The 23,494-nt window shown below is 42.9% G+C and overlaps 1 protein-coding gene and 1 pseudogene across 1 annotated transcript; one reads left to right on the top strand and one right to left on the bottom strand.

The window, feature by feature from the left end:
• LOC118365957 (centrosomal protein of 83 kDa-like) overlaps nucleotides 1–910 on the top strand; it is a 6,958-nt pseudogene extending 6,048 nt beyond the window's left edge.
• LOC118366272 (plexin-C1-like) lies at nucleotides 771–23,494 on the bottom strand. The gene is made up of 30 exons (XM_035748818.2): nucleotides 22,323–23,494; nucleotides 22,048–22,188; nucleotides 21,351–21,485; nucleotides 21,152–21,261; nucleotides 20,486–20,766; nucleotides 20,290–20,392; nucleotides 19,959–20,046; nucleotides 19,732–19,770; nucleotides 17,845–17,978; nucleotides 17,110–17,286; nucleotides 16,414–16,516; nucleotides 16,076–16,255; nucleotides 14,483–14,653; nucleotides 14,257–14,359; nucleotides 13,488–13,589; nucleotides 13,190–13,293; nucleotides 13,012–13,053; nucleotides 12,763–12,887; nucleotides 12,362–12,560; nucleotides 10,771–10,917; nucleotides 9,812–9,980; nucleotides 9,530–9,630; nucleotides 8,491–8,563; nucleotides 7,860–7,894; nucleotides 7,683–7,778; nucleotides 5,775–5,938; nucleotides 5,345–5,492; nucleotides 2,965–3,105; nucleotides 2,799–2,873; nucleotides 771–2,276 (listed from the first exon to the last, which is right to left on the bottom strand). Exons 1-30 carry the CDS (start codon nucleotides 23,304–23,306, stop codon nucleotides 2,181–2,183), a joined length of 4,566 nt encoding a protein of 1,521 aa, XP_035604711.2. The 5' UTR covers nucleotides 23,307–23,494; the 3' UTR covers nucleotides 771–2,180.

The raw sequence follows: 23,494 nt of genomic DNA, 5'->3' as shown, positions 1-23,494 counted from the left end.
CAGAGGAAAAACATGACCGAGAACAAGGAGAAGAGATACCAGGATAAGATCCAGCTACTGGAGGCTAAGATGGCAGAGCTGGAGCTACAGACCAGCTCAGCCAAGAAGTATGTATATTTTCTTACTGTGTGTTTTAAGACCAGTATGCGTGTTCCTCCTCAGGCGTCCTTCCTACACCGAGCAGCATGCCCTCCTTAACAGACGACTGAAGGAGCTGCAGCGCCGACACAACGAGTTCCGACACCTCCATTCCCGGCCCAGGACTCGGCCCTATCTCCATCCTCGTACCCGGGTCTGAGGGGCCTAGTCTTCATGTGAGTACACTGAATCTGGGTACCTTCTCATATACCTTATCACTGGTGTTGACAGATCAGGGCCGGTATCCATAAAGAGTCTCGGAGTAGGAGTGCAGATCTAGGATCAGTTTTACTTTTAGATCATGATGAATAAGATTGTGGACAGGGGGGTCTGGTCCTGAAAGGAATAGCTAGGTGAGAATATCCTGTCAGGCTGTTTCACCACCTGGTACGGCAATCGCACCTTCCACAAGGGTGGTGCAGTCAGCCCAACACATCACTGGGGACACACTGCGTGCCCTACAGGACATCTACAGCACCCGGTGTCACAGGAAGGCCAAGAAGATCAAGGACCTCAAGCCACCAGAGCCACGGCCTGTTCACCCTTCTAACATCTATCTATCGTGACCTTCACTGTAGGATTTATTACTCCCTAGAAGTGATGTTTTAATTTAATAAGTGAGCTCTCAAATATTTTGTGAAAAGCATTTTGATTTTATTGGCACAAAACATATCAAATGAAAAGAGAAAGCTCTAACTTGCACAACATTTATACAATTTTTTTTGTAATGTGTGATTGTATTTGCAATTCATATAAAAATGGTTATGCTTTACTGAGGTCGTGTACATATTTTTTGTTCTGAGCTTTACTTGTGAGAACCATTTAACACCACAATCTAATTTTTATGCTGATGTAAGAGACTAGGCTAAACCGTAACAAAAGCTTTCCAGAACATGCAAACTGCTTTTTATTCTGTTCAAACATACCTTGTGTCAATTGAAGCTTATCCTCAATACTGGCACAACTAAACTAATGGTGTTTTCTAATGCAAGAAGTAGACTTCAACCTTTCACCTATTACTACCTGTCAGGGCAAGGAGATTGAGGTTGTAACCTCATAAATATCTTGATGATGGCCTCTTTTTTAAAAATTGCATATTCAACATCTCACAAAAAAGTTAAAGCTGAAATTGGGATTTTATTTTAGGAATAAGGCCTGTTTTTCTTTTGAAGCCAGAAGGAGGCTAGATCAGCTACATTTATGCCTTTACTAGACTGTGGGTATATTTTATATATGAATGCTCCCGCTCAGTGTTTGAGATCAATTGGCACTTTGAGATTTATTTTAAACTGCAAAACCCTTACGCACCACTGCACTTTGTATACCAGGGTTGGCTGGCCTTCTCTAGTCACTCGTAGGCTCAGTCACTGGTATACTTTTATTTACAAAGCCATTTTATTTGGGCATTTTTATTGTTCAGAAATGTGGTGGGTACTCTCTTTGTTCGCTGGACTTTATCCTGCTGACTGTTCAAACTGAATTTGGTAAAAGGGTTTTTATGTACTCTGCTCTGTCGTCTTGGAACACCTTACCAAATACTTTTAAACTGGAAGAACTTGTCCCGATTGGTGTTTTTAAATCACTGATGAAGGATTGAGGCTGATTCCCTGACCTGTCAATGTTTTTAATTTGCTGTTTTTACACTCTTGTGAATTCAATGGTTTTTACTAGATTACTTGTCTGTCTATTTTTTTTTGTAATGACTGTGCTGCCTATCTTGGCCAGGGTGCTCTTGAAAAAGAGATTTTAATCTCAATGAGCCCTTCCTGGTTAAATAAAGGTTAAATAAAAAAAACATTCTTTAGTCTTTCGGTTGAGGAAACAAAAGTCCCAGCTTCAGAATAAGAGTATACTGCTTCTGGGTAAATGTCTAGCTGGAATGTGACCTAATTCATGCTATCATTTGGTTCATCCCAGTAATCTGAAACTCCTCCCTCTTTTATTCTTTAATTGTAAATCTCTATGTAGTCTCCTGACATATTCCGTTTTTAGAACAGCTTTCTGGCCTTCAGCATTTCGAAGGGGAGGGAGTGAGCTCAGTTTCACGAACAGTTGAGGCTATCAAACAGGCTCTTCACGTGCTGCAGTTGCTCCTTCAATTCCACGGGTGCGCTGTTCTGATCCAGCTTCAGTTTAATCTGCCAGGGAAACACCACACATCCAATCTTTGTTTACAAATGGGCATAAAAAAAAGGTCAGCTCGTGGCCATAAACTTCAGACCTCAGTCAGTAGCAATATGCCACAATGGGGGAATTATCATTCCACACTAAGTCTTGGCATGAGTTTAAACTAAATATTTGACACGGGTATGGCCAGTTGCCATTGTAGAGCTCAAAACAGTCAACCTAGATCATTACAAAATGAAGACCTGAAAACATCCTGACCACCACCCCACAGAGAAGTGGTATGGGCTGTGTTTTATCCTCTGCAGGTCTCATTTCCCAACATCTCGGCTTTGTGCCAGTCAGCTTTACAGTTACACAATGATCATGTCCTGTTGGCCAGCTTTTTCAAGATGTTTAGTTCTGGTTGAAGTGATTAGACCGTGCAGGGGAACTGTGAAGGTTGTGGGAAAAATGATGAATGCATATTAAGGGGAGATTATGTGGGTGGTGAGACTACTAAAGGGGAGGGCGAAAAAGACAATCAGACACTTTACCTCATCAAAGTATCGCTGCATGTATTTGTAGAGCTCACAGAGGGCTGCAGATTCATTGAATTCGTTTTCATGTTTCTAATGAAACAGAAATATAAATGTAATGTCCGTAAAGCACAATATCAAAATGATGATTTATTTGAAAAATGAACAACTAGAGGGGAGGTACCTTTGACTCCTCATGCAGGAACTCCTTGAACTCAGAGCTGTTGATTGGTGGCTGGTCCCTGACCTGCTTGTAGTAGGCCCTCACTTCCTGCTTGTACTGGGAGATATCTTTGGCATAGAGCAGTTTATTGGTTGGGTCATGCTGGAACAGAGAGAGGGTAGAAGAGTCATGTCAAATCTAGGTGATGTATTGTCAATGCCAGGTATTCTAAGAGGCCTGCAAGTTATGAGACAGAGTCTGTGGCTTGGATTTTGTTTTACATCTATGTGCTCGATTCAATCAGATTTGCGCTAGCCGACAGTGTAGGAGGTGGAACAGTGGAAGAGCTGTCAAATCCATAAGCGGCTACCGGCATTATACCGATCGCTGCTAGTGCTGAGCATTTAACTGACATTTGTTCTTTTTCATTTTTTTAAACAACTAATGGATCGACGCTGGTTCAATTTATTTGAATTCCATTTCGTTTTTTTTTTTCTTTTCTGTGAGCTCAATGCGCAGTGTTGGGAGTTGTTTCCAACAAGCCAATATTCTACATAGGTTACCACAAAAAAACATGGTAATTAACTAGAATGACCATGATCCACTGTGCTCCTACTTGGTCTGTCTATGTAGGACAGACACAGAAAGGGAGAGAAGAGACTACTATCAATGTTGCCTAAAAATTCTTTGAGTCACTGAGCAAATTTTAGGTCTTGTGAGTGGAAACTTGTGAGAATTATTTCAATAGGCTATTTGAGCATAATGTAGACCTACCAACAAAACCAATGAAGCAAATCCCATAACATGTTAACATGGAAATAGCTTGTGATTTCTATGATACAGCCTAGTATGTGGTGTTCAATTCAGGCCTACATTGCATTAGACTTAAATATATTTTACATTATGAAAGGCTTGACATTAAAAAATAATTAGTCTGTAACACTATGGGCCAAATAGGTGACTGTAAATTGTATGATGCAATAAACCCCTTTACAAAACAAAATGTATTATTACCATACAGAGAATTAGATAATGTAGACTACCCCTCTGACTACTAGCTTATTTGCATATTCAAGCCTGTCTCAAAATACAACACTGGTCCTTTAATTAAAACATAAGCTTTTTACCAACTTGCTTTATAAAAGACAGCTTGAAATGTAGCCCACACGTTTGTGCTCTTGTAGGAAGAAGTTCTACAATCTATAACTGGGCTAGTAACTCGCTAACTAGCAAAGAATATCAACAAATGTTCACATGAGCGGCTCTGAAGTGATCTGAAAAGCGCATTCATTCACTAGCGGGTGATTGAAGGACCCCTAGTGGGCAACCCACCAATATAATTCTACTCCGTTGCGCTCTGCCTACAACAAAATCACAGCCTCAATCTTGCTGTTAGATTTGTTTTGTTTCATTGTAAAGGGGCTGATATAATGTTGATTCAATCACAGAAAAAACCATTGATCTATATAGCGCAAACTAATGGGGTGAACTCAGTGAAGTTCAATCTCTTGCGTCTCCGCGCGGCCTGACATTTGTGAGGCAGTCCTGGAGGATGTGCGGGCCTAGCTCGTGCAGTTTAGAGGGAACATTGGAGACAAGACGCTCGAGGTATCTCTACCTGAAAATGCATGATCTAAGTGATTGATATAGGTATTCAGCAGTCATACAAGTATGCCTTTATTTACTTTGAAGAACGAGGTGTAGGCAGCAGCTCTATAGAGATGAGATGATGACTTGGAATGAAATAATAAAGACATCAAATAAAACAAATGTATTAAACTACTGAAATATTTTATTAAAGTAATGTGAATAAATTATGGTTAAAAAGTGATAAGCAGTAATGGGCAGTCACTGCCATCATGGCTATTTGATTAATTGTTTTATTCTGTGTTACAGCATTCCCATAGTGCATTTCATGTTTGTTTTTTTAAATATTTGAAATCGAAAACTGATAATCGAACTGAAACTACCTCAAAAAGCACAAATCCCTCATCACTATTGGCTTTGACTCACTAACCAGCATAGTCCTCAGTAGGCAACCATGCCCAGGAGCTGGCACCTAGGTTCAAACCTACAATCCTGTCCTTATGGGGCGAGATTCTTGCACCAGAGCCACAAACTCAACATGTATTACACTTCTTTGTTTGACTTTGACATTTGCAGAGACATACAATAAACCTATTTGCTGCAAGGCAGGGATTTAACCATGGGAATTGTGGAAACGTACACAAAAGCACAATAAATTAACTTCGAAACTAAAACATCTCAGGTCCAAAGCAGGAATTGAACCACCAACTCTTTTTCCATATTTGACATTGAGATTAGCAGAAACTCACACAGAAGCACAAGAGATGAGGTGTGTTAGTCATTATATTCTGCGATGTCTCGGTCATGTCCCCACCTTGCCCAACTGTTTCTCAGCCAGGGAGAAGGAGTCCATGAAGGCCTGGGCAATGACTGACAGACATCCATCCAGAGGCGGGGTCTTCTCCATGTCGAACACAAACTGGGGGTTCTTCAGGATGTTCACCCAGAACCGCAGGGGCAGGCTGGGAAGGAGCAGGACAGAGGAACAGTCAAACATTCTATCACTATCCCAATACAGTGAGTAGTGGATTGAGTAGATACAACCAAGAAAGATGGATTCTACTATAAACATACTCAAACAGGTGTACCACCAGGGTCATATTCATTAGGCACCAAATGGGAGAAAACACTGAAAAATGGAGGGACTACTTGAACTTGTCCAATAAAAGGCTCAAATTCATTTTCCATTGCAAACTGTTTTGCTATGGTGTGACCTAATGAATATGACCCAGATGAACACATACCTGTTGGTTTTCCAGATGTGTAGTACATCTGGATCGTTGATCCTCTTGCTCTCTCCCTGGGCATCCAGGAAGTCAAAGAAGTACTTGATGGCAGGCGGGGCTTTGAGGTTAGGGGTTCCCCAGATGGTTCTGAACAGGTTTTCCACAAATGAATGCACAGCGACCTGAGACAGAGGGAAGTGAGATTTGGAGGTGTACCTGTGGATGTATTTCAAGGCCTAACTTCAAACTCAGTGCCTCTTTTGATTTTCCCTTTTTCATGGGAAAATCAAAAGAAATCAGCCAAGACTTCAGAAAAAAAATTGTAGACCTCGAGAAGTCTGGTTCATCCTTGGGAGCAATTTCCAAATGCCTGAAGGTACCACGTTCATCTGAACTAACAATAGTACGCAAATATATACACCATGGAACCACGCAGCCGTCATACCACTCAGGAAGAAGACACATTCTGTCTCCTAGAGATGAACGAACTTTGGTGCAAAAAGTGCAAATCATTCCCAGAACAGCAAAGGACCTTGTGAAGTTGCTGGAGGAAACAGGTACAAAAGTATTTATATCCACAGTAAAACAAGTCCTATGTCAACATAACCTGAAAGGACGCTCTGCAAGGTAGAAGCCACTGCTCCAAAACCGCCATAAAAAGCCATACTACGGTTTGCAACTGCACATGGGGACAAATATCATACTTTTTGGAGAAATGTCCTCTGGTCTGATGAAACAAAAATAGAACTGTTTGGCCATAATGACCATCGTTATGTTTGGAGGAAAAAGGGGGAGGCTTGCAAGCCAAAGAACACTATCCCAACCGTGAAGCACGGGGGTGACAGCTGCAGGAGGGACTGGTGCACTACACAAAATAGCTGGCATCATGAGGTAGGAAAAATATGTGGATATGTTGAAGCAACATCTCAAGACAGTCAGGAAGTTAAAGCTTGATCGCAAATGGGTCTTCCAAATGGACAATGACCCCAAGCATACCTCCAAAGTTGTGGCAAAATTGCTTAAGGACAATAAAGTCAAGATATTGGAGTGGCCATCACAAAGCCCTGACCTAAATCCTATAGAAAATGTGTGGGCAAAACTGAAAAAGCATGTGCGAGCAAGGAGGCCTACAAACCTGACTCAGTTACACAAGCTCTGTCAGGAGTAATGGGCCAAAATTCACCCAACTTATTGTGGGAAGCTTGTGGAAGGCTACTTGAAACATTTGACCCAATTTAAACAATTTAAAGGCAATGCTACCGAATACTAATTGAGTGCATGTAAACTTCTGACCCACTGGGAATGTGATGAAAGAAATAAAAGCTGAAATAAATAATTTTCTACTATTATTCTGGCATTTCACATTCTTAAAATAAAGTGTTGCTCCTAACTGACCTAAAACAGGGAATTTTTACTAGGATTAAATGTCAGGAATTGTGAAAAACTGAGTTTAAATGTATTTGGCTAAGGTGTATGTAAACTTCCGACTTCAACCAGATTTGTCGCAAAGTGAATACAGGACCAGGAAGTATGGCCTCAGTGAGGATGCTGACTAAGGAAATTAACAAATAGCTGTTTGATGCACTGCATATATAAATGCCTGATGGAAAAGTGTTCTCATATGATCCTTATTTAGTATTTGTCAAGAGCTACAGTTTTTATCCCCTATTGTAAATGTCTTTCAAACTTCCCTTACACTGAAACCACATTGACAGCTCCAAGCAAGCAACTTTAGTATCTATCCACTTTTTTTTAAAGCAACGTTCATAAGGTAAATGAGACAAGGGAAGGGAACTGTTAGATAGTCACTGTGTATGCTGGATCACACGTAACTGAAGAGTCTAGACTTTTCCATCTTTCAGTTAACCATTTATCAGAGCACAGTGGCAGGTTGAAAGGGGTTGGTTAACAGTGAGTTCCTCTTGCCTTGGTGGACAGCAGCTTGGTGAGGTACACTTCCTTCAGTTTCAGCTTCTTCCTCTCCGGGTTCTTCTTTTGGTCCTGGTCAATGTCAGGGTCAATCTGGGGTCAAAGAGCACTGTTAATCAATCAGATCAAATGCATATGAGGGACATTCAATTCAGAGGTCATGTTGCCACTTACCAGATGGAAGTACTTAGTGGAGTAGTTCTGATCGTCTGTGACAAATAAACAACAACCGGTCACCACAGATGACTAAATAGCAGACAATTGTGCTAAATAGCTTCCTGGTTTCTGTTAGCGTTTTAAATAGGCTGACACGGTTAAGTGGTTTTGCATCTCACTTGTGTTTCATATCTGCCATAAAACAATTTTAGAAAGAGGGGGCGTGTAAATGTGGAGCAACACATGTCTATTTTCAACTCAACTTTGCTGAGGTATGTTTGTTATGATTGTGTTTTGTATTATTTGTGTGCTTCTGTTGTTATGCGCCCATGCTGCCTTGATTGAGTAATTGTTTGTAACGCAGGGCTCCCTTGTCAAGAGACCTTTGTCTCAATGGGACTTCAACCGGCCAAAATAAAGTTTCAATAAACAAATCCAATAAATAAAAGATGGACTTTGACAAAACCCATTGCAAAAATTACTTTGTGCCCACGTGTGTGATGGTGTGATGAGCATTAACTATGAGCATGCGCTTGTGTGTGAATACTGTTGGTGTGTACTGTGTGCAGTGTAGTCATTCACATAAAAAGGTCCTTTATGTTATAGTTAGAAGTTTTGATTGCGTGGCAATCTCTGTTGACACCCTTACCTTTCAGGCTGCTCTGAGGACTCAGACTGGGATGGGTCTTAGAGAGCACTTTGATGGACGCTCCATCCGGTACCTGTAGACACACACTGAGTTAGAAGGTAGAGAAATGCTGAGTTACCAGCTTCTCAACCATCTGGTAGACCTAAGACACAGTGGTGTCCTACAGAGAGGCTAATAACGTGTACATGAGTTCTAATCTAATTGTGGTCTGGTTTGGCGTTGTGACACAGGAAGCTCAGTCCTACCAGCCAGGCTGCCTTGAATGGAGCCAAATACTGCTTTTTAGTAGCCTTGAAAACCAGGCTGCAGAATGAGAGCAGCATAGGAGTACACTGTACTCAGTACTCTGATTCAATGTAGATTATGTTCTCGTCTAGTAAGACCCTCTACTTATTATGTGCTTATAAGATACCTGACGAATTTGTGGATGTGGATGTGTGAAATTTGACAACCCAATCCGTCTAGTTCTCACAACTACTCAGGACTAGATTTTTTTGTACATTTTTTAAAAACCTTTATTTAACTAGGCAAGTCAGTTAAGAACAAATTCTTATTTTCAATGACGACCTAGGAACAGTGGGTTAACTGCCTGTTCAGGGGCAGAACGACAGATTTGCACATTGTCAGCTCTGGGATTCGAACTTGCAACCTTTCGATTACTAGTCCAATGCTAGATTAAATCCGGATTGAGGAAGATCCGCGTTATAGCGCGATTGAAATGGAAAGGTATTTTCCGATTGAGCCGACATATGCAGGGTTTACAGTGAATGCAGTCTCCGCAAACACAGGAACATTGCCTTAAAAATTTCAATTGTGCTCTAGAGCAGCTCTTCAGCGGTCCTGATGGAATTAGCCATTGAGTAGTACGACAGCTGCAAGGGATTGGACCTTTCATCTGCATTTGAAGTTTAGGCCTTCAACTACATGCTATTTCTTTTTACGTGTATCTGTCTTAGATGGTGATTTGAGATAGAGAGAAATATTGAACGTGAGATTAGGCTTATTTCCTGCATCAGGAAGCTTGGTAGTGTTCTCTAACCTTGTAATGCTTGAGTGTGTTGAGCATGGTCACTTCTCCTAGAACCCCTGAGCTGGGATCCACCTCCTTCAGTGGGACAAACCTTCCATCCTTCTCATACTCTGCAGAGTTCAAGAAACAGAGAGAAGTCATTATAATGAACATTTGAAAGCCATCCCTTTGAAAGAACGTATGATCGATCAAGATGTTTCATTTGAGGTACGCATGTTTTAGAGCCATAATTCAGTCATCACTCTTCCATTCTCTCCTAATGTCTTGGACACATGAGGTACTACAACTGACCGATGTGTATCTGTCGGAGAGGGGTGTTGTAGGGGAAGCCAAACTTGGTCTTGAAGGCCAGGAGGATCTTCCCCTTGACCTGCTCCACCGTGTCACAGTCCAGAGCACTGACCTCCAGAGGCTCACTGACCTCTCCATCTGTTCCCACAGCAAACAGCACTTGCAGCCTCTGGGGGGAGGCGGGGGGGGTTTGGGTTAGAAAATTAAACATGAGATCTATTCATCAGTGTCGCTAAACACTGAAGCTAACCTTCACACCCACTATATTTCTACTTGGGTCAGGGAAACCACACAGTTAGCTAAAGCCTCATGTCTGTGTATATCACTTGATGGACTTCATACAATAAAACCTATACACTACAGGGATAGAATAGAGAGACTGAGGATATCTTGTGTGGTGTCGTCTCCTGTGATAATCTTATATCTAATTTCTCTGTTATAAGAAACCACTGAGCAACTGTCTCAGCAGGATTACCATATGGCTCAACCTGTGCTTATAAAGACTAGAGTCTGGGTCCATTTAGGCTCTGGTCCATTTACTTCTAGACTTGTTTCTTAATTTAAAAGGGTTCATCTTTTGCTTCTGAGAGACTGAAACTGAGAAAATCTCAAGCTTTTCCTGTCAACATTGCATGAGCGGCTGTCCCCATCTACAAACCACAGACCAAGAATAAAGTAAAAAGATAAATTTACACATATTGGCCTCGAGAATAGGCTGAATACAAACAGATAACTATGAAGACATGTTGTTGAGGATCTTTGTGAGGGTAACATCACTTTCAACCCATCTACTTTTGCCCCAACATACTGAGATATCTTTTCTAACAGACGAGCTCCTCTAACCACAACTTTTCTGATAACAAACAAAACATAGAGGAACTGCCAACTACCTCGCTCACCACACCCTAGATCCAGGAAGGGTGTGTGTGGCACTGTGATGTGTGTGTGTGTGTACACACCATTGGGCTGAAGTCCTGAGCCTGCCACAGTAACCAGTCTTCATTAAGTGTGTAGAGAGCCTTTTCTGTGACTGAGTCCACTGGGCCTTTAGACATCTGCTGGGTCAGAGCACAAACCAGCAGGAAAAGAGGCTGGCCCACACTCTCCTGTTGGGACAACACACACACACACCACACACACAGCTCAGTTAAACACACACAAACCGGTATTCACTTGTACAATAAGGTATAACTCATTAACATGCACTCATATGAAAAGTTACAAAAACAGACTCGTTTACAGAGACACTAAAGTCACGTGGAAATGTATGAGAGAAAAATACAAATGTACGGTGAGCTGACCATAATGACATGGAGGCTTAGAAATACATACAACATGAATGAATAAGGCTTTGATAGAAGAAGCAAGAAAATAACAAATATAGACTGAGACAGACAGACCCCTGAGGAAGCCGTAGAGACAGACGGACTGACCCTGAGGAAGCCGTAGAGAAAGACGCACTGACCCTGAGGAAGCCGTAGAGAAAGAAGGATTGACCCCGAGGAAGCCGTAGAGAAAGAAGGATTGACCCCGAGGAAGCCGTAGAGAAAGACGGACTGACCCTGAGGAAGCCGTAGAGAAAGACTGACTGACCCTGAACAAGCCGTAGAGAAAGACGGACTGACCCTGAACAAGCCGTAGAGAAAGACGGACTGACCCTGAGGAAGCCATAGAGACAGATGCACTGACCCTGAGGAAGCCGTAGAGACAGATGCACTGACCCTGAGGAAGCCGTAGAGACAGATGCACTGACCCTGAGGAAGCCGTAGAGACAGATGCACTGACCCTGAGAGACAGACGGACTGACCCTGAGGAAGCCATAGAGACAGACACTGACCCTGAGGAAGCGTAGAGACAGATGCACTGACCCTGAGGAAGCCGTAGAGACAGATGCACTGACCCTGAGGAGCCGTAGAGACAGATGCACTGACCCTGAGGAAGCCGTAGAGACAGATGCACTGACCCTGAACAACAAGCCGTAGAGAAAGACGGACTGACCCTGAGGACGTAGAGACAGATGCACTGACCCTGAGGAAGCGTAGAGACAGATGCACTGACCCTGAGGAACAGACAGATGCACTGACCCTGAGGAAGCCGTAGAGACAGATGCACTGACCCTGAGGACAGAGACAGATGCACTGACCCTGAGGAAGACAGACAGACTGACCCTGAACAACGTAGAGAAAGACAGACTGACCCTGAACCTGAGACAGAATTGCATAAGGAAGCTGTAGAGACAGACAGACCCTGAGGAAGCCATAGAGACAGACAGACCCTGAGGAAGCCATAGAGACAGACAGACCCTGAGGAAGCCATAGAGACAGACCCTGAGGAAGCCGTAGAGACAGACGGACTGACCCTGAGGAAGCCATAGAGACAGACGCACTGACCCTGAGGAAGCCGTAGAGACAGACGCACTGACCCTGAGGAAGCCGTAGAGACAGACGCACTGACCCTGAGGAAGCCGTAGAGACAGATGCACTGACCCTGAGGAAGCCGTAGAGACAGACAGACTGACCCTGACGAAGCCGTAGAGACAGACAGACTGACCCTGACGAAGCCGTAGAGACAGATGGACATCCAGTTGGTGAGCAGCTTCTCTACGATGGACTCGGTGCGTCGCAGCATGAGTTTGGGCTGGGAGTTACTGGGCTGTTCCATCAGAGCCCTGAGTAGTTCCTCCATCACCTGGGTCATGTAGGGCAGGTCACCGTGGAGGGACACGGTCAGCAGGGAGGCCACCGCACACCTTGTAGGACACAACAAACATCAGACTTATGACATCTCTATTATCTGCTATACACACCAACCTGCTCATCCATAATGACTTAAACACCTAAATAAATTTCCCCTGTACTATAAACAGTACCATAACCTTATGTCGTATATCCTATACCCAAACCAGCTAAGTGACACTTGGCCTAAATTGTGTCCTGTCCTCACTGACTCACTTCTCCTTGATGTTGAAATTCTTCTGCTCCTCCAGAGCGTGGACGAAGGAGGTGAGGAACACCTGATCCCGGATCAGTCTGGACAGGGCCTGGCAGCTCTCGTCTGGCTGCCCCTTCACCGCGTCCTGACCACAGGACAGATGTTAGCTACTTATGGAAATCTATTACATTTCCCTTCCAGTCATTGATAAAGTCACGTTATGGCAATCAGACGAGCAGATTTCACATACGGTTCAAATCAAATCTCACCTGGCCAATGTCTTTGATACAGGAGGTCATCACAGGTCCACCCTAATAGAAACAATAGGACGAACTATGAACATAAAAACACAACCTATCTGTCCATTTAATACAACATGTCTTATCTTAAAGCAGACTGTATTAGGTATACTGCATTGACTCTGTTCTGTGTTCTGCTCCTACGTACGTCAGGGAAGAAGATCCTGGAAGCAAAGTGCTTGTAGTCCAAGAAAGGGATGGCTCCAACGTTCTCAATTAAATCACACTTTTCTGTCTGCATATCCACAAATCCTAGAGGACAGAAGGGTAAGTAAGGGCATTTGTTTTTGGTGCAACTGTAACTATGTGTGAATTGCATGTGGGTGGTAGTCATGGGCCTTTACTCTGTTAAATCCATTTTATGATTCCAATTTGGTGCATCAGTGAGTATGAGTGTGTGTGTGATTTAAGAATATAAATCAAGGTTGGTGTCCACGATGACTGACCTTGTCTGATGTCATTTCTGATGTCACACTCCAGAAGTTCCAGCTGCTTGTCCATTTGTGCTGCCATTTTCCTCTGTTTAATGTAGGAATACCACACCGCACCTGGTCAGGGCAGGACAAGAGCTTTATTTTCTCACACACACACACCTAAACCTATTCAACCAAAACAGGTATTTTTTTTGTTGTTGTTTAGTTTATTAATTCAACATTTAAAAAAACAAGCACACATAAAACTTGAAAAGGCCATACATGCACATGAAATAAATCAGAGGATAACACACAATAAAGTCTGGGACTTATTTCCATTGTGGTCCTCTTGAGACAAGATGGCTAGACAACATCGAACACAGAATGGCAGCGAAATAACATTTTAAAAACAGAGAAGAAGAACATCTCATCATTCCAGTTGCATCATAGGGGTGATTCATATGGGCACAGAAGACAAACATATTTTTACTTTATTTTTAAAGCTGCCTAGAGAGGACATTGTTTTTATGGGCAGGGGCAACTCATTCCGTTCTGAGGCTCCAGTATACAAGAAAGTACCTTTCCCAGCATTACTCCTGAACCTGTATAGGCACACATCAGCAACACCTGATCTGGTGCTGTGGTTGTGTGCATCCCTAACACGAGGAAAGTAATCACTTAGATATCTGGGCACAGTTTCAGAACCCAGAACCAAATCTTGCGTGCCAGCTACTTGATTGGACATTTACAGTCTGTCATGAGACACTAAGTCAAAACAAAGTTGATGAAGGTGAATACTTACCCACAATGACCACAATGATGATGGGTATAAGCACAAGGATGAGTAGCAGTGAAGGTGCAGCTTGTTTTGGTAAAAGGTTTTTCGTGAAGTTTCCAACTCTTATCTGAAAAACAAACACATCATAATGCACGTTGACTGTAAAATACTATTTCCAAGGACAGTTCTGATTCAGAGTTTCCAAGAGCAACTAACAACCTTTTTGGATTTATCTGAATAAGAGGTTTACCCTCACTGACTTGATGTTAAAGTTGGGAGTGTTCTTTATATCACAGATGACAGAGTCAGTCCCGTTGCTCTTCTCAATGGTTTCCATGACACACTCTACATCCTGGTTCTCCTCCTGAACACCAAACACTAAGATCTCTTCTGTGGCGATGTTCAACTTGTCAGCCCTTTTCTGAAATAAAAAAAAAAGGAATGTGAGAGAGCGAGAGAATTAGGCTGATATCCACTAATTATCAAAATCCTGAAAAGAGCCATTCAATTCTACAACCACCTAAAAGGAAGCGATTCCCAAACCTTCCATAACAAAGCCATCACCTACAGAGAGATGAACCTGGAGAAGAGTGCCCTAAGCAAGCTGGTCCTGGGGCTCTGTTCACAAACACAAACACACCCCACAGAGCCCCAGGACAGCAGCACAATTAGACCCAATCAATGAGAAAACAAAAATACATCTTTCCAATGTGTCATGTAATTAACAAAAAACAGAGCAAACTAGAATGCTATTTGGCCCTAAACAGAGAGTACACAGTGGCAGAATACCTGACCACTGTGACTGACCCAAACTTAAGGAAAGCTTTGACTATGTACAGACTCAGTGAGCATAGCCTTGCTATTGAGAAAGGCCACCGTAGGCAGACATGGCTTTCAAGAGAAGACAGGCTATGTGCACACTGCCCACAAAATGAGGTGGAAACTGAGCTGCACTTCCTAACCTCCTGCCCAATGTATGATCATATTAGAGACACATATTTCCCTCAGATTACACAGATCCTGTAACGGTTTTCTTGTGGTGAAGGAGAGGCGGACCAAAACGCAGCGTGGTTTCTATTCATGGTACTTTAATAAAGCAACTACACATGAAGAATCTACAAAACAAGAACCGTGAAAACCTAAACAGCCCTATCTGATGCAAACACAGAGACAGGAACAATCACCCACAAACACACAGTGCAACCCAGGCTACCTAAGTATGATTCTCAATCAGAGACAACTAATGACACCTGCCTCTGATTGAGAAACATAGAAATACCCCAATCATAGAAAAACAAACATAGACTGCCCACCCCAACTCACGCCCTGACCATACTAAATAATGACAAAACAAAGGAAATAAATGTCAGAACGTGACAGATCCACAAAGAATTCGAAAACAAATCATATTTTGATCAACTCCCATATCCACTGGGTGAAATTCCACAGTGTGCCATCACAACAGCAAGATGTGTGACCTGTTGCCACAAGAAAAGGGCAACCAGTGAATAACAAACACCATTGTAAATACAACCCATATTTATGCTTATTTATTTTCCCTTGTGCACCCTTAACCATGTGTACATCGTTGCAACACTATATATATATGTAATATGACATTTGTAATGTCTTTATTGTTTTGAAGCTTCTGTATGTGTAATGTTTACTGTTCATTTTTATTGTTTATTTCACTTTTGTATATTATCTACCTCACTTGCTTTGACAATGTTAACACATGTTTCCCATGCCAATAAAGCCCCTGGAATTGAATTTAATTGAGAGAGAGTTTTTAAGTACATATGTGTGTGTATGGGTGCATGAATGCGTGCACATGTGTGTATACCTCAATGGTGACACGCAGGTCGTTTCCTGTCTTGATTGCAGTATAGCTGGTGAATTCTGGGTCCGGATGGTAGGTGAGCTGTGATGAGCAGGCCAGTGTCTGATTGGCCACTCTCAGAGACACAGTGGAGGTGACTGGCTGGTTAATGTGTTCAAAGGGAGGTGTGTGGTACCACAGAGTCTAAAAACACCAACAACAGGAATTAGAATACCTCAGATATTGATCCCCCCCATGACTGATTTCTGTGTTGTGTGAAGGTGAAAGTTTGGTGAGGTGTGGCAGTGTGCATGTTCATATTAGGTTACTGACTGGTTACGTCAGTGTGTTAAGATGTCTACCCCAGAGCTGTATTTGGTTTGGATGGTCTGAGGGGCGTGGTCATGAACAACCCCCTCCACAAACTCCAGCTGGGACCCTTGGACCTTGATCTTCCTCTTCCCACTGCAGGACACATACAAAATCAACCAATCAGAGGAGGGTTGTTGGTCACACCTAGCGTGCTGATGTGAATTGTAGTCATGTCTAAACCACATTATTTGAATGAGCCAGAGGAAGAAAAACAAGTTGTAACACACAAAAAAACATTTCACAGAATAAATAAAGTATGACCTGGTCCATAAAAACTAGCTAGCCAAGCATGAAGAATCTGCTTTAGAGAGCTACCAAAAGCAAAAAGGGAAGCCAGTGCTGAGCAGCTGAGAGAAAGAGGTGATTGAAACATAACACTGTTGCATGAAGCAACTTCTGGGAAGCGGCCCACTTTCTTTCCCCATCAGACAACATAATGGCCAGTAGCCATATATGGAAAAGAGTTACAGGCATGATTCTTAACCTCTGTATAGCTTGTGTGTGTGTGTGTATATAAACATTTGGATCATAGGTGCATACCTACGTGTGTGTGTGTGTGTGTGTGTGTGTGTGTGTGTGTGTGTGTGTGTGTGTGTGTGTGTGTGTGTGTGTGTGTGTGTGTGTGTGTGTGTGTGTGTGTGTGTGTGTGTGTGTGTGTGTGTGTGTGTGTGTGTGTGTTTTTTTACCTAGCCCAGGTAGTGCTTGGTATTAGCCCAGTGCAGGATGGTGAGGACCCATAGGTGACAGTGGCCTTGCCCAGACAGCGACCGTCTGGCAGCACGGCACACACAATGACAGAACCTTTGTCTCCACTGGGGATGTGGAACGTCAGACTGGACCCAGTGTTGTTCCACACAGGAGACCTGACCAGGTGATACACAAACTACACAGGTTACAGATCCCCCCCGGTACTGCTGCTCATTCTGTTCACCAGTTCCGGAGGTCTACGTCACCGGATTGCTAGGCTTCACTGAACGGGATTCATTATCATCAACCCCGGACTGTCTTGTCTGATTACACACACCTGGTTCCTATTTCCCCTGATTAGTATATGTGCCCTCTGTTTACTATTGTTCCCATGTCCGTTGGTGGTGTGAGTACCTATGCGTTGGTGCAGCTGTTATGCTGTGTGCTATATATATATATATGTATATATTGTATATTACGGGTATCGTCCCGTGTCGTTCAACGAGGTTTACCCTCGCTCTTTTGTTTGGGTACAGCCCAGTGTTTTTGTATACGTGTTTGATTTGGGTGTATTAAAAACCCCTATTGTGTATTGCTGCACCCGTCTCCAAAATCCGATATAACAGCGTTGACAGACACACTTTACCAAAACACAGTGATAAAGCCTTGGGCTTTTCATGAACGAAGTGAGCAGCAGTGAAAAAAAATCTAAATCGTTGTCCACTTTGACTCACTCCTTGAGACTGCAGTCCATGTGCCCTTGGATGCGAACCCTGGTCACGTGATGGAGGTTCTTCCCAGTCATCAGGGCGTGGTTTCTGCCATGGAAGGACAGAACACTGGGCACTATGGAGACGATCACTGGCTTCTGACAAACACACAGACAGACAATATTTCTGATAAAGACAAGTGAAACTAAACATGTGTTTATGGCTGTAGGCTTGCTCTTTAGTTTTGGTAAATAATGATGAGTGACAAAGTTAGAGGCATAAATATCCTACCCCCCCAAAAATGCTAACCTCCTCTTTTATTATGATGATGGAAGGTTAGCATGTCTTGGGTGTAGGATATTTGTGCATCTGTAACTTTCTCACTCATCATTATTCACGATTCATTCAGGACTACCAGTAATCATAGTAGCATCCACATGAATGTAGAAGCGTTTAGAAACATTCTATTATTTAAAATAAAAGTGATTACGCAATACATTATTTACCATTAATTTCTGTTGGGCAAATGTTTTATCTGAAACATAACCAAAACAAACAGCAAATGCATCCAAGCTTGATGTAATCATTGTGTGCTGGGAATAAGGGACCAAATACTAAACTTTTGACTACTTTAATACACATAAGTATATTTGTCCCAATAGTTTTTGGTGGGGACCATGTGTAACAGTTTAGTTTCCTTCCCTTTCCTCGCCCCTACCTGGGCTTGAACCAGAGACCTTCTGCACACATCAACAACTGACACCCACGATTGAAACGCTATTAGCGCGCACCCCGCTAACTAGCTAAACATTTCACAGTTACATATGTACAAAAAGTGCTGTAATTTCTAGTTGGTTCACCCAATATGGATGAAAACACCCTCAAATTAAAGATGACAGTCTGCACTTTAACTTCATAATCATTGTATCACTTGTATCACTTTGGAGTGCTGACCCACTCCAAAGTGCAGAGACAAAACAACAAAAAATGTGTAACTGTTCCAATACTTGGAGCTCACTGTATGTAATTATGATGGATGGTTTGAAATCTACTACTGCCTTGGGGCACAGTCATGTGATCCATGATCCCCATTGTAAGAGGTATGACGACTTGACTCTGAGACAAAGGCTCTATTCACAAACATCTTCTTACTATTTATAACCTTTTTGATCCATACCATTCAATCTTAGCTTTCGAGAGAGAGAGCAAGAGAGAGCAAGAGAGAGCAAGAGAGAGAGTGAGAGAGAGTGGTTTGATAAGGCCAAAGGAACATTGACACTTTAACTAACACCAAACACACACAGCTATATTCATCACATCTGATTAAATTCTTCACATTTCATTCAGACTGGGAGGAGCATGATAACAAAGTGAGCTCATTAAAACATCTCAAACGCAGACACTATACTGTATCTTTCAATGTTATTCGATTTCAGACGTCAACATTGTTTACTTGTTGAAATAAGTTACTGTATGGGGTCTGAGTACAGTAAGTAGCTTATGACACACGTGTGAACAAAATTGCATTTTTTTTGGTAGTGGTGACCATATACAAGAAAGCTTTGTCCTTGTCACATTTCACAAAACACATGTCCATAGCTATTTGATAGGTACTGAAACGACTGTGCGTGCAAAGTCACCGTGAAAATCCCAGACCACTTCAACTCTGTTTCACATGCAGACACAGATGCGTATACACACACACACACACACACACACACACACACACACACACACACACACACACACACACACACACACACACACACACACACACACACACACACACACACACACACACACACACACACAGATACAACCTTAGTTCCCTGTTCTGAGATCAAACTTCTCTATAAGGGACAGAAGATCCACTGAGAGATGCTGATGAAGTGATCGGTAGGATGGACTTACAGAGTAGTTCATTCCTGACTGGCTGGGTCTGCACACGTCCTGGGGAAGGAAGTGAGAGAGGGTTGATGAACAACAACACACATGGGTGAAGAAGTTGTGAGATATGAACTACCCCAAAGAAGAAGAAGAGGTGTGTGTGAGAGAGAGAGAGAGAGAGAGAGAGAGAGAGAGAGAGAGAGAGAGAGAGAGAGAGAGAGAGAGAGAGAGAGAGAGAGATATATATATACCTGTATGGGGTCTGAGTTGGCAGACCTGGTTGTCCAGGAGCAGACATCATTACTCCAGCTACATCCAGCTGTCATGCACTGAGAACACCTGAGAGACACAGAGACAGGAATAAGAATACTACACTGAGTTTAATCATAAACATGTGTACCATCTGCTACTCATGCAAAATGTGGACTAACAAATCTATAACATACAGAAAGGCAAGTGCCCAACATAATTTAAAAGATGTCATTATAGTAAATATTGAAGTAGGTCTAAACAAGTAGGTTGACACATAGCCATATCAAGGTGCTGAGGCGTAGCATAACAGATCTGGGATTTCTGACTGACAGGGCAGAGGTAGGTGGTCCAGAGATGTTTGAACAGTTTGTGAGCATCAGATTCTCAGTAAGGTTCTGTTTCCCCACTCTTATCTCCACGGTGACATCCAGACCTATGTGGAAAAACACAGGGAAACAATCTCTAAGCAAGATGCTCCATTTTGTCATTGAGAAATCTACAGGAGAGTTAGAAGGTGAAAGGTCACCTTCAGCAGGAAGCTGGTCGCTGGAGAACAGGCAGGAGCATCGAGGCAACGCTGGAGCGGGGTTTGTCCTGTCACACAGATGATCATTTCTTGTGAGGAAGATACAGGCGGAGGTGAGACTTCCTGTCCCATGCACATTCAGGTGGACCTTGACAGTGAGTGTGATCTTCTCTCCACTGCTGCTCTTCTCCACCTGGTAAGAGACCATGTTCTGTTGTTGGGAGTCCTCAGAGATGGAGATCCAGGCTGAAGGCTGAAGGCAGTCATCCTGAAACGAACATCTAGAACACATCACATAAAGGGGTGAGGATGAGCAGGTTTAAGGTGACTAAAATAAAACAGGACATAGAAGTATATTTACAGGAAGTTTCATCTATAGAGGCAAGTTTATTCTAAGAAGCTGTGGGTGATACAGGAAATAACATTTGTTCTACCGCCCTGAATTTTTAAAAATTCAAGATCATATGGTATGAAAAACCATGGGCCGAGATATGTCAATAACAAAGTCAACTGTCTAATTGAATTACATTGAAATGACTGCCACGGTTCATCTTCATGACAAGAATGAAACATAGCATTTTAGAAAAGAAAATGTGATATCATAAAGAAATCTCGTCTATAGTGTAAGTTATAGAGAAGTGTGTAGTTGTGGTTCTTGTGACTGACCTTGACTTGTTGTTCTCAGACTCACACCAGCCACAGAAGGGGTCCTGAGCAGACCAACAGTCCTTCAGACTCTTGTTTTCACTGCACTGAGCCACAGGCACACGCATCATCTACAACAAACACACAATATTATGTCCTGGGTCCTATTTCAGAATGCTCGTACTGTATAGTATGTATATCTGTGCACAGTAGAACTTACCTGGTTCCTCAGTGCCATGTACACATGTTTGTGGTCCACTGGATCCAGGTGCATCTTGGGAAACACACGGCGGTCGTCATCTGACTTGTAGAGCACTCTGGGACAGGCAGGTTTATAGGCCTTGTCTACAGCAAGCTGACATGGGACAGAGAGAGACACTTGAATAATATCTCTCTGTTGAGGTGACATATCCCACTAACAAACAACAATACATAACATGGCCCTAGGAAATCACCAATACTGCAGTTGTAAATGTCAGTTGACTGTACACATTTCTCTCTGTCAACAAGAGTATGGATTTGATGATGGTGATACATGATAGGATAACAATCATTGATGTGTAGTGGTGACCAAACCCCTGTCTGGTTTGTTAGTGTACTGCATGGCTGTCACATTTCTGTTAGAAACATGCAGAGGATTTGTCTGGATTATTAAAGCTTTCCAGGTACAACACTGTATGAAGGCGACTAATGTCTCTAGTAGAGTATTGTGGGGTTTCTCCAGGCTAATTTAGTCCTCGAATTCTCTCATGTGAGCCACGTTTGGTAGAAAACGCTGTAATTCTGTTGTATGAGTATATGTGTGTTCAAGGGAGAAATAATGACACGAGAGGGGTGTTACGAGGAGGCCAGTGCGTGTGTGCGTGCGTGCGTGCGTGCGTGCGTGCTAAGAGTTATCATAACTGTGTTCCTCAGACCTTGATGAGTTGTCCGTCTCCTGTCCCAATGAAGAACACCAGCCAGGAGTTGTGTCTCACTGCCAACACTGATGTCATGGAGCTGTATTTAAACACCACTGTCTCTGGGTGCAGGTCCGGTGCGTTACCTTTCCGCGGGGGCTGGAACAGTATACATATCAGTGTTACAGACAATCTCAACATATTTGCTAAGAAATTAGGGTAACGATAATGATAGTGACTTTGCTATGGTGTTGGTTATAAACCACACAAATAATCATCATCATCTCACCAACCTCTGCACAGGCTTGATAGCAGAAGTCTGGGTCATTGTCTTTGTATTTGTCTTTGTCTTTGAGTTGAGGCCCTGTAGAGCTGATGTTATAGATGGCCAGCACGGTGTTGATGGGGTCGCTTGTGTTACCAGCCGTGAACACACCTGCCCAGAGCACCTGCCCATGGAGCCCACCAGAACCTTGAATCACAGAGGAAGACAGGAGCTCCCGGCGCTCCATGTTTCCACAACATTTGAGTGTTGCACCTTTGAGGGACATCAACGTATTTGTTTTACTGTTCTCGCTCTTGAACCAAATAAGTCGAACTTGACGCTCTTTGGGAACGTTCGAGAACACGTAGATGTGTGAATTACTCTGAAAGCCGTCCACAAACTGAAACTTCTCATTTTGTTTGGCGTCAATATACGGAGTCGAGCTCTTATCTGAATTCGAAAAGATTCCCCCATGCTGTCCTTCTAGTGTATTCCGTAGGTCAAGCAACTGACCTGAACTGGAACACTCTTTACGCACACGGTTCGGCAACCTTCCAGCCATAATGTAGGAGTTCGTCCCGACATCAACAATAAAGCCAATGGTTGAATCTCCAGGGTCCAATGAACCCACTTCAATATCCTCCGAATACACAGATTTTGAGATTTCGTTGAGATCCAGTATTTCACAGTAGCCGCATTTTGTGGTTCCACATGTGATCAAGGTCTTGTTTTTGATGAATGGCAGTAAAATGTTTACCTTAAATGGATACGTTTCGTCGGAAGGAGGTACTTCTTGGTTAGGATAAACTACGTTTGGATTATCCCTCTTTATAACTTTGGTAAAATCATGGTTCAGCTGGAAGAGTCGGTCATCCGTAACGACGTATACCGAGCTGTCACCAATGACAAAGTCGCGGACGTTGCCATCGAATGTGTGATTCTTCTGGCCCCGACTCCAGTCCACGCAGGCGAGGAGAACTCCCCAGAAAACAGCCCTCATCTTGTAAATCATGTTGTCAGTCAAGCCTGAGAGAAGAGTGCATGGTAAACTCCGTTCTGCGCCTCTGATGCCACTGTCATACTGTGCCGAAGGCCAACAGGAGGATTGCGTAAAAGCGCACAGTGGATAGATGCTGCAACTATGTGTTAACTTTAGGGCATTAAATATAGTTCCGGCGGTTATGTTCTGAGACTCAGACT

The sequence above is a fragment of the Oncorhynchus keta genome, chromosome 33 (genome assembly GCF_023373465.1).
Source record: "Oncorhynchus keta strain PuntledgeMale-10-30-2019 chromosome 33, Oket_V2, whole genome shotgun sequence".
Classification (NCBI taxonomy): Eukaryota; Metazoa; Chordata; class Actinopteri; order Salmoniformes; family Salmonidae; genus Oncorhynchus; species Oncorhynchus keta.
The sequence above is the reverse complement of the archived record's forward strand: the minus strand, read 5'-3'. Positions and strand labels throughout refer to the sequence as shown.